The sequence below is a fragment of the Fukomys damarensis genome, unplaced genomic scaffold (genome assembly GCF_012274545.1).
Source record: "Fukomys damarensis isolate Sample0158 unplaced genomic scaffold, DMR_v1.0_HiC HiC_scaffold_11, whole genome shotgun sequence".
NCBI lineage: Eukaryota > Metazoa > Chordata > Mammalia > Rodentia > Bathyergidae > Fukomys > Fukomys damarensis.
Genome location: NW_022900923.1, coordinates 18,148,729 through 18,160,627, shown reverse-complemented (window position 1 = coordinate 18,160,627; position 11,899 = coordinate 18,148,729). Strand labels below are relative to the sequence as shown.

The 11,899-nt window shown below is 45.7% G+C and overlaps 1 protein-coding gene across 1 annotated transcript in view; it reads right to left on the bottom strand.

Moving 5' to 3' along the window:
- The window catches only part of Tnn (tenascin N), a 65,185-nt gene that overhangs the window by 46,751 nt on the left and 6,535 nt on the right, over positions 1-11,899 (bottom strand). Inside the window, exons 4-7 of the mRNA XM_010630296.3 lie at positions 11,735-11,899; positions 10,765-11,028; positions 6,573-6,758; positions 5,515-5,604 (exon numbers count right to left, since the gene is read on the bottom strand). Coding sequence (XP_010628598.1) covers positions 5,515-5,604; positions 6,573-6,758; positions 10,765-11,028; positions 11,735-11,899 — 705 coding nt within the window. The remainder of the gene's footprint in view (positions 1-5,514; positions 5,605-6,572; positions 6,759-10,764; positions 11,029-11,734) is intronic.

The window sequence follows — 11,899 nt, the reverse complement described above, 5'->3', positions numbered from 1 at the left end:
TTTTTTTTTTTTTTTTTTTTTTTTTTTTGAGACAGGGTCTCATTAAGTCATTAAGTAGCCCAGGCTGTCCTCAAATTTGTGATCCTCCTGCCTCAGCCTCCCAAAGTGATTGGATTACAGGTGTGTGCCACCACACCCAGATTTTAAAACTTTCAAGAGTCACCGGGCATGGTGGCGCATTCCTGTAACACCAGTACTTGGGAGGCTGAGGCAGGAGGATCGCTGCAAGCTCAAGACCAGCCTGAGCTACATAGTGAGTTCCAAGTCAGTCTCAACTACCTAGTGAGAACCTGTCTCAAAAAAACCGAAAAACAAACAAACAAACAAAAAAACAAATAAAACTTGCAAGACTTGATAGGTGATTTACCTTTGGGTACATATGTTAGTTAGAAGAAAGGTGAGCCCCAACTCAGAGATTGAAATTGTAAAACATGAATGTGTAACGAGAAGAAGCTCTGTTTTCACGAAGAAAGTCTGTTCCACTTTATGCAAGATTCACTATGGAGTTGGGTGAGGAATGGCTGTCTTTGGCTTACACTGTAATGCTCAACAGCACATAGCCACACTCCAACACACAGCCACTGGCATTAGTAACCAGTTCCTGCATTCACAGTGGCTACCTCTCAATCGCCCAGTGGGAAGTAGAAAACGGCACAACCACAATGTAAAACCTATCAAGAGAGGAGCATGGGGCCAATGATGAGAGGATAGGTTATATCCTACTGAGTTGAAGATGAGTTCATGGAAAAGATGCCTTATACTACGGTACCACAGTGCCTTCCATCGGTTTGTTTATACAGATATCCATGACAGTCTTTCCATGGTGGCAACAAAATTATGCAAAAGGCATCATTTGTAGAGAACGTACTTAGAGAGATCAAACCTTCTTCCTCTCTACTCTAACTCTTCTTTTGGAAAGATTAGCAACTGTGGTCTCAAGTGAATTTCAGTTGAAGTGGCAGCTCAGCTATTCCTAGTTCACCCTGAGTCTCTTAAACTTTGTAGGCTTCCATTTTCTTATCTGTAAAATGAAATAATACTCAAAAGACTATTATAAGGACCACAGATAATATTTATGAAGCTTCACAATATACAGAAGGCCGCTAGAATACAATGGTCACTCAAATGATAAAGATCGTTTCTGTCAGCCTCTGATATTCGTGTTGGGTGGCCACAGTAGGTGTGTGAGAGACAGGAGTTCTAGTGTTGACTGGAGCTCATCTTGGAACAAGGAGGGGTTTGGTAAAGAAAGGATTAAAGACTAGGCCATTTCAAATGGAACATTGTTTGGAAATCAGTTCAAAGTGAAAAAGAGAGAGAAGTAAAATTTCTGTTTCAGAGCATATGTCTGGTTTATACCTAATGTCCCCCCAAAGTCTCATGCACTCATAGGTGCGTTGGGGAGGCATTTGGATCCTGGCTGTTGTATGATACTTACCAGTGAATTAGTCCACTGATGAGTTTAAAGCTAAATGTGATGTTGGGAGAGGTAAAGCCTGATTGGAGGGAGTGGGTCACTGGGGGCTTGGTCTAAATCTTCCTCCCTCCTCCCTCCTCCTTTGATCCTCCTTTGATCCTTCTCTCTTTTTGCTTTCCATTGCCGTGCCATGAACTCTCTCTTCTGCAATGCCCTCTGCCATGCCACCATGCCTTGGAGCCAGCTATGAACTGAAATTTCTACAAACTGTCAGCTAAAATAAACTTTTCCTCCTTTAACTTTGGGTGTTGAGTATTTTGTCCTAGTAATGAGAAAGTAACTAAGACAGCATAGCCTAAGGGGAAAAGTTCTGGGAAAACTGTTGACAAGTGAATGTGTTAGGCCACAGGTTCTGCTGTGCTTGAGGACTTGTGCAATCATAACAAAGCAATTATTTCATACTCACTATCTAAACTAAAACCTCAGTATTAAGGTTTAATTGCAGTGTTGGCACTTTGTGATAAATAAGTGGGTTTGGGGTACAGGGTGGCCACCTGGTCCCTAAGAGGTTCACCATCATTGCTCTAGAGGTTATTTTTAGGAGAGAGAGGGAGAGTGTGGGATTTTCATTCTCTAGATGGAGAAACTGAGGACATAGCTAGCGATCTGCCTTTCTTGTCACTGGTTATGAACTGTGGCTGTTAGAGTGGGTGGGAAATCTGGGGACTTCTCTGAAGCTCGCCGCCCTTAAGGCTGAGCCACTTCTGAAGCTATGACTTGCTGGAAGGTGCTGTGTGCACTATGAGTGTGTTAACAGGGTGAGAACTTCGTCAACCCTGTCCCTTCTGTAATATTAGTATCATAGGAGAAAAATTCTGAGATCTGAAATAAACTTAATTTAGTTACAAAGGTGAGGGGACACAGGAAGTTAATCAGTTAACAGTGGTGGGTGGCTGGAACTCACAATAAGATTTTTTCATATGTATAAATATAGATATTGAAACCTTGACTTAGGTCCCATCACTGAGCAGGGCCACCGTGCGGTTTTCTCATAAACTTATGAAGTGCAAACCCCAACCAATCGAGAAGCAACAAGTACTCCTTCCTATGGCCCTCCCTCCCATTCCAAAGCTCTGCCCAGCTTCGCACAATCCCGTCCTTCTTACCTATAGTCAGTATAGGTTCAAAGTAAACTACATATGCTTTTTTCCCAAAAATTTAAAGAATTACTCTTAGCTCTGGGTCCTGCAGAAAGAGCTCCAGCTGCTACCTGACTTTGTGGCTGATGATTGTAGGACCTTGTCCAAGGATCTGGACCTTGGCGAACAGCTACAATTGCTCATTAAACTCTTAGTCTCAGGAGATTTGGTTTAACAAACTCCAGGGATGACTTTTTAAATTAGAAAATACCTGAGCTGTGACCTTTCCTCCCTGCACGTCCTTACGCTATCCTTAAATTCCCAGTGTCTCTTTTTATCTTTTGAGATACAAAATGTTTGCAAGAAATGGATAATTTTCCCCATTAAATTAATTAACAGCCTAGCCAGGTTTGAAAGTATTTCCTGCCCTGAGAAATTACAGTTTCGTTTTCTATGTTAATAGAATACATCACACAGATTTATTTGTAATCCAGTAAAATACCCAGCCTGCTTTGGGATATAATTGGCAATGAAAACACTTCTTGGGCACCAATATTCTAGTTGGGAAATATACTTGAAAGGTTAGCCAGCAATTCAAGGCCATGTGCAATTAAATGTTCTAGGAACTCAGAGACAAAGACTGCTGACATTTAATGTGGCCACAGAGGCTTCAGTGGAGAAGCTGAGGTTTGAGCACAGCCTAGAAGGATCAGTGATTTTCTGCTGTGAATCCTGAAAGGCGGGCACTACGATGTATCATCTTTGTTAGTTTCTAAAGAGACTGTGTCTCTTTTGTTCAACTGTATCTGGCAATAAATATCTGCTGAATTAATTGATAGGTAGAGATAATAACAGAAGGTTTTCTAGGCTTAAGTAACACAGACAGGTGCACAAGGTACAGATAGGCTTTCTGTGCTAGAAAACTCCAACTACAAGCTGGCTACAGGAAAGCTTCCTGTTAGGAAGTAGTGAGAATAACAAAGATCTCAGTTGGATTGGCCCACTGTGGATAGGCCCACTGAGGCCACGTAGAGTTAGACGTTTTCCTAAGGCATGAAGTCTCAGACTTTTTTCAGTTAAGGAGTAAACAGTATGAAAATTAACTGGCTATAAAGGACAAGGAAGAGAAGTATGATACTGCAAACTATGAAATGCACATTTGGTCTTTGTCCCTATTTCCTGGGACATATCTCCTGAAACCTTTATAACTTTCAACATGATTAGTGTCTTTTTTGTGTACACCAAAGAGCTGACTAATGGCTCAGGGCTCCTGGGTACCTTCAGCAGAGCAGCTATTATAAAGGGAACAAGCCATGTGATTAGAAATTTGGAACTTCAGCCTCACCCTTCAGCCTTTAAAGAGGGTGGTGAGGAGGACTGAAGGTTTACTCCTTAGTGGCCAATGATTCAATTAATTATCCCAGAAATGAGGCCCTGAAAACCCAAAGGACAGGGTTCCCAGAGCTTCCTGGCTGCTGAAGATGTGCAAATGCCTGGAGAGTGGTGGGCTCAGAGAGACACAGAAGGCCCATGACCTTTCTCCCACACCTTTTCAACTTATCCCCGGGAATATCCTCATGAGTTAGTGTAAGTAAAGCCTTTCGCTAAGTTCTGTGAGCTGCTCCGGTAGATTAACTGAGCCGAAGGAGGGAGTCCTGTTTACTGACTCTCAACAACAAATTCATTGTTGGATGGTCAGAAATCCAGGTCGTAACCTGGGATGTGACTGGCTCCAAAGGGAGAGGCCTCTTTGGGACCCAGCCTTCAACCTCTCTTGTAGACAGTGTCAGCACTGAACTGAGTTGGGTTGAACTGAACCGAAGGGAACGGCACTGAATTGTAGGGCATCCAGTTGGTGTCTGATGGAGAATTACTAAATGAGATAATTCATGAAAAGTGCTTACTTAGGGAGTATGATGCCTGGTACACAGTAAACTCTCAGTTCACAGCTACAGAGAAAACCACGGGAAGCAAGGAAGTATTCGCCATTTTCCAACTCTCTGAAACTTTTCATTAGTCCACTAGTCACAGGACACACAATCTATATTGTCTAGTTTATAAATTACATTACATCTTATCCTTCAAAAGTACCCAACTATAACTTCCACACTCCAGACATTCAGCCTGTTAAGTAGGTGAAATACTGAACTCAACCCTGGCACTTTCTCTCCCTGATTCTCACCACCTGTACCACCTACTTCCAGAACTGAATGGAAAAGAACTAAAACTCATTTCAAGCAAGACTCAAAATTCCAAGATCCCTTCATTTCTCCCAGGATTATCCTTTATCGATTTTCCTAACATTCTAGACCACAGGTTCCCAGCCTGGGGTGGGCAGGAGCAGAGTCATTACAGGAGACTCACAATTCAATATGGGCTCCAGTAATGTTGGAAAATTAAGTTACATAGATGTCTTGTCTACAGGTCTACAACATTTTCAAATTCTGCTATGATTAATAAATTACAAATTATGATTTATAACACTGTCATTATCTATTTTCTCAATATATAAATACTACCTAAACTATCACTCCCAAGTCAGCCTTAAATATCTTTTTATGTTTCAAAGCAGACCATCCAAGTGTGGATATCAGGAAAAACACAGTGCATCAAGGAAAAAAAATTAGAGAAATTCTCCTTATACAAAGCTATGCACCCAGGCCCAAGTTAATAAACACCTTAAACCCAGTAATTGAAACAACTAAATTTAAACAAAAAAGAAGTCAGAAATCATATTTTCCCTTGACACCAAGATTCTGGGGGAGATTTTCTATGGTAAGAAAAATTTGAAATAGGAGAAATTTGCCTCTCCCCATCCCCAAAATAGACGTCCATACATAAAGGAATAGAATCTCTCTACATGTAAATCTCAGAACTTTTATACAGAAAGGAGTCATCCAAAAAACACATGAGAATAAAAACGTAAGTAAACATTCACAGGGCTTCCAAAGAGCTTACCTGTCCTGCCATTCAGGAGAATCGGCTTGCCCTCCAGGTCTCCTCTAACGGGCACAACTGTGATCTTATAGTCAGTCCCAGGATGCAGACCTGGAAACAAGCAGGCAGTGCTGGATGTGAGGACCGGTCCTGGACCTACTCACAGTACTGCTCTTCCGCTGGATTTCTCTTGTGAGGGGTACATGAGGGGCTCCCCTCTCGGGATCAGTGGGATGTGAGGCTCTACCAAGGGGGCTTGTCATTGGGGGATGAGCAGAACAGATGAGGTGAGGGTGGTGGAGCGTGGGCATCTAGAACTTACTTTTCAGTTTTATTTATAGTCCCAATGTTTTCCTGCTCCCCAAATCATCTTCTCTTTACAGTTCTTTGCCTTGTCATTGTAATAATTAGCCTAGATGTTTCCCCATTTTCTTTTTCCTCTTACTTCTCTGTAGAAGCTACTTGAATGGTTCTTCCTTATGGCACAGTATTCAGACTCCAGTGGTTAAAAGCAGCAAACAGCAGTGTTTGGGGGCTCCCTCTCATCCACTCCATAAACATCAAGAACCCCAAGAGAGGTTCTCTCAAGAAGGAACCAGGGAAGTAGATGGCAGGACAAGGATTCAAAGAGGATTTAATGTGTGGCAAATAAGCCTCAGAGCCCTCAGTTTCATGGACTTCTTGCAAAGTGCTATGCCTAACCAGGTACTTGTGCTGGTGTATAACTTTCCTTAAAGAAAAACTGAAAACTGCATAATTTCAAGTGCTGTAAAACTTGACCCACCCTTGCGTCTGTCTCCACTTCCTGACTTCCATCTCTCAGCAGAATTAGCTCAGTCAGAGTTGCCACTCCAGGCCTCCTAGGAGGACACTTCAGAAGTGCGCTCTGTTAACAAGGTGCTCTGGCAGTCCAGCTCTGGGATGCCGGAACAGAGCCTGCAGGGCTCCAAAACAGGCCCATGTGGCAGCTTCAAGGGCAGGGCTTGAGTGTGATTCCGAAGGTCCCAAAACCCTCTGTGCACACTGTGCCCACTTCAGCATCTGCAGCACCATTTCGCACCCGCTTTGCTGGCTCTTACCAGTGATGCCATAGTGGCTCTTGGGTTCACGGCTCCTGGGTACAGTGACCTCAGCCACCTCGTGCCCCGTCAAAGGGCCATACCGCAGCTTGTAGTAGTCCACCTCAGTTGGGGGATTCTCCCACTCCACATCGAGGGAGTTCTCGGTCTCTTCTGTCACCCAGGCAGTGCCAACCACAGCAAGATCTAGAGAAGGGGTCAGAGAGGGCAAGAGCAAGTAAGGAGCAGAGGTCTCAAAGGTATAAAACAGATCATCAACTACCGAGGTGGCTCCCTCCCTGACCCACCGAGAACTGGCTGCAGCCCCAGACATGGAACTGCTGGGCGCTCTTAGGGCCACCCAAGTAGCAATTAGCTGTTGTGTTCAGATTTCTCGTGGAAAAAAACTGTGCTCTGGGAAAACCTCTATCCCGCTTCTATATCAACAAATGCCACGCAACCCTTCCTGGCCCAGCTGACTCTGGCCAAGCCTGACCCTTAGCCATCAGGCTGACCATCCATACCACCCAGCCAGGGCTCAAAATGCTCTAACTAATGCCTGTCCTTTAGCTACTAAGTCCCTATCCTCAGGACAAACTCAGGATTGCCCATCTATCTGTCCTACAAATAAGAAGAATTATCACACATTCATACTCATAGTAAAACACTTAGGGCTACATGTTTGCCCTTCCACTTGGAAAAAACATGAAATCAATAATTAATATAAAGAAATGGGCTGCTGCTGTGGCTCTAGGGGAGAACTTTGGGAAGGACAGTCCTGGAATTTGTTTTAGTTTTTTTTCCTGGTACTGGGGATCGAACTCAGGACCTTGTGCTTGTGAGGCAGGCGTGATGCCACGGAGCTAAATCCCCAGCCCAATCTGGGATCTATGAAGAGCACTTCAAACTCTAACAGCTGTATGATGGAGCTTGGCCTTGAAATGTGGAGCAGGGAAGACTCAAGTCCCCTTGATTCCCAGGCCTGTCCCGTCTGCTGTTCCATCTCCATCTTAACTGCCTGCAAGCATTTCTGCCCACGCTGGCTGACCACTTGTCAAGGAGTCCATCAGGCAGAGTGTGAACTCACTGACCTCAAGGCCCCTTAGCTCCAAGTGGCCCTAATTTCCCGTGAAGGATAAAGATCCTCACGGCACCTTTCCTCTCCCTGTCAGCTCCTGCCTGTGAACTCTCCTTCTCCATTCCATTTTCAGGTTTCCTTTAAGATGGAATTCCCTGAGGGGCAAGTGAAGAGGGACGTAATGAAGGTGACTGGAGGGTGGGAAAAGAGTCCCACATGACTTAAGAGAACTGGAAAGGATTCACAAATGAAAACACAGGGATTTAATGAGCACGTTCAAGATCATGACAGGGATAAGTACTGCTCAGTCTGAGCTTCCCTGGGGAGCACAAAAAGGAATGAGTTTAACCTGCATCAGATTAGACGAAAGACAAACTCCACAGTAGCAGGATTTCACAAGTCCCAGAGGGGCCGCTAAGCGTTTCCGAACACATGTCCCTGTCTTTCCCTGGGAGGCTGGATGCTGTCCTGTCGGCAGACACAGATACAAACAAAAAGGAAGGGAGGAGCAAAGCAGCCCCTGCTGGCCAGAAGCTGGCCTGGCTTTCGCAGCTTGGTGTTTTCCCCCTGGATATCAACCACTTCAGCATCGGCATCAGACAAGGCCACTCTGTACAAAACAAGCCTCTTCTGTGATCATGGCAGGACACAGACAAAGAAAAACATGGCTATCGTTCCTACTAATGGCCAGTCATCCCCGCTCCTGACTAATGGGAATGACAGCCCCTTCTTTCCAATTAAAGTGTCAACCTGCCTCTAAATGAGATTCACTAAGATACCAACCCCAGAATGACCCCCACTTCTTTTTTGGGGGGGTACTGGGGAATGAACTCCAGTCCTTGTGCTTGCAAAGCAGGCAGCTGAACCACTGAACTAAATCCCCGGCCCTGACCCCCACTTCTTGATAGCACGTGATTCAAAGCAAATCCCTGCTTCCTTAAATCCTCCCCCAGATTCGCAGACCCAACCCAAATTCTATCATCAGTGCATTCTTGCACCCTCTTCCTGGGATGCCCCCACAGTTTTCCACAGTGTGCATCTGCCATGCTAAAACAATCAACCCGACTTGTTCAACTACAGGGGTGTGTCTAGGGCTGCAGCACTGACACAGCCGGCACAAACCATGCCCTCAGGCTGCCAAGTCTCTGGCTCACGGCTTTTTCCAACACTGTAAATCCTCACTCCTTCCTATTCCTGCCACCAAAAATAGGACATGCAGCCTGATGTTTCTGCAAAGACATGCATGCCGAAGTTCCATCCTCCCCGGCCTTTCCCCAGAATTTTAGGGTAGGATGGAGGCAGTGAATTTTTTGTTAGCACCTAGAACTGTGCCTGGCATATGGCAGGTACTCAGTAAAGATGCACTGAGTAAAGAGTTAGGCTACTTTAAGAACTTTCATAAAGAAACAAGAATTTCTAAAAAAGTATAGCTGCTAGGCAGACACTGTTAGGGCAACCTCTAGTACTTAGAAGGGGAAAACTGCTGCCCTTTAAGACTGTGAAGTAAAACAAACAAACAAACAGACTATTAATTGCCTTTACAGTTGTTAAAGCCTTGAGAGATGGACAAGGAACCAAACAAAATGGCCAATTCACACTCTTTTTTTTTTCATTGTAATACTAAATTCTCCACACAGAGGTATTCAAGTCTGCCGTTTTTTTTTTTTTTAAGCATGAAATGTATGACCCCAAACTGAGCATGCTCAGAAATGAGTCCATTTCTACATGTGATAAGGAATATTTCCTACACGAATCTCAATAAAAGCTCCTTGCTTTCTTTGTTCAAAAGAGAACACTGCTTTTAGAGCTTTTACCTTCAGGCCTCTCCTTACTTGCTACAAGTAATAAAAGCCTCTCTCCACTATTTTATCCCTTGGTTGTTTCCTGACTTTGCATTAACCAAGAGGCAAACCCATTGCATTGGTGTGGAAGTCAGGGTGAAGCATACACTTGGTTCGCTTCTGAACCCACCCAGGGGATTGATGGAGCCCACTTCTGGGTGTGACTGAGTGGGGAATGGAGGTGTGGCCTTGGGTCCATGTCTGGTCCCTCTTCCTTGCTCTCTGGCACTGCTTCTCTCTTCTATTTTCCTACAAGCATGAACTAAGCAGCATCGCTCCACCACACCCTTCCACCATGACGTTTCTGTCTGGGCACCAACCTAGTATGGACCAAATCCTCCAAATACATGAATGAACTAAACTTCTCATCCTTCAAGTTAGGGGTGTTGGCTACTGTGTCCAATGATGGAGAAACTGACTAAAACAACTGAGTTACCTAGGCAGTGAGGCTCCTCCTTCCAAACATACTGGTGATACTAGATGGACACTATGTCCTTCCAAGCCAGCCTCTACCAGTCCTCGGTCCTACTGTTTTCAGGTATGATCTCTAGGAATTAAGTCACCCAAGGCCTTTGCCCTCCAGCCTCTGAGTTCAGCTGTTGGAGGTTACCAGCAGATCAGAGTGCAGGAGAAAGGTGACTGATCTTCACTTTCTCCTTCCAGGAACAAAATGGAAAGCCTGCAAACCTCTACCAAATGCACCTATACTTTCCTACAGCTTTTTCTGGGTCCAATTATTAACACCCATTTATTGCCCCATTCAGGACGGGATGGATCCCACTGATGCTAGACCTACAAGGTCACATTATCCAAACCCTACCCACACCTCTGTAGATAGCCCCTTCCTTAAACCAACCCATTTATACCCTCTTCCCTGCTGAGGTGGATCTAACTGACACAGGCAGCTTCAAACCTCTCTGAATATAAACTTGCTAAATATCCTTGGAGACCAAAGGAGAAGACAAGGATATAAGTGAATTATTTGGCTGTTGGTGTTGCTAGGGCCAGGTGCAGAGCAATCAGACTTTACTCATCTTGGGGACACAGGGACCTTCTGTACCCCGCTTGGGCAGGCTGCCATTACTGGCTTTGAGGACCCAATAATTAGGGAGCAGCAGGGAGAGGACTGGAACTCTTCTCCATAATCTAGGCTGCAGCAGCTCTAGTTTTCCAACCCAAAATTAGAGCAATGGCCTGGCCAACAGAACAGTACTGTATCTGCGGGGAGAGCAGGAGAAAACATTTAGCACAGGGCCCTTCCTGAAAGATCAGAGGCATCTAGTTGCTTCCTCACCTGTGGTGGCAACCAGGTGCTGTGGGCTGCTGTGAATGTCTTTCTTCACGTTGCGCAGGGTGACTATGTACTTGGTTCCAGGCAGCAATCCCTGAATCTCATGGGTGTGCTGCTCCTTGGGCACCTGGATCTGCTTGACAGAGCGCTCCTTGCCCATGGGATAATAGCTGAGGAGGTAGTGGTCCACATCACTGGTGGGCTCCCAGCCCACCAGCAGGGAATTTTCGGTGCTCTTCAGCAGCTGTAGGCCCTGAGGGGGGATGACTGGTGCAGAACAGGACAAGTGAGAGAGGGCAAGAACTGAGGGACAGAAATCCCTGCCAATGAGCAGCCACTAGTGCTGCATGCCTAGCACGGTGATGGGAGGCTCAGAGGGTGCCACACACACACAGGAAGTTAAGATCTGGCTAGGAGGCAATACAGACTCCCTGTCCCTGCCCCACACTCCTGGTCATTAGATCACCAGTGAGACTCGGGGTCCTCAAAGCTCAAGCCCCAACCAGCATCTGCATCACCCAGGACCCTGTAGAAATGCGAATTCTCAAGCCCCATGCTAGACTTGCCGAATCCTGACCTGAGGCGGCAGGGGAACGGCAATCTGTTGTTTTGTGGTTTGTTCATTCTGCCGTAAGGGGATTAAATTCCGAGCCTTCTCTCTAAGCTACACACAGCGTTTTTTTTGTTGTTTTGTTTTGTTTTGTTTTGTTTTGTTTTAAACAGGGTCCAACTCGGTTTCCGAGCTGCCCAGGCTGAGATCAAACTTTCATAGGAGGCCGCCTCCTACAGTGCTGGAATTACAGGCGGGCAACACCACCCAGCAGTTCGCTTTAACGAACTTTCTAGAGCATTCTGTTGTTAACTAAAGGTTGCGACCCCTCCCTGGGCAGGTCAATGTGTAACTGGTGTTTAAAAGTTCAGGGAGACCTTGGGTGGAAGGAAAAGTGACGGCAAGGACACTCTCCGCTCTCACCCTGGGAACAGTCCGGACCGGTGAAGCCCAACTCGCAGTAACACTCGCCGGTGTCGCAGAAGCCATGGCCGCTGCAGTCGCCGGGACAGCGCTGCTCGCTGCAGTCCTCGGCCGTGAAGTCCTCGTGGCACTGGCAGACGCCGCGCACGCACACGCCGTGGCCAC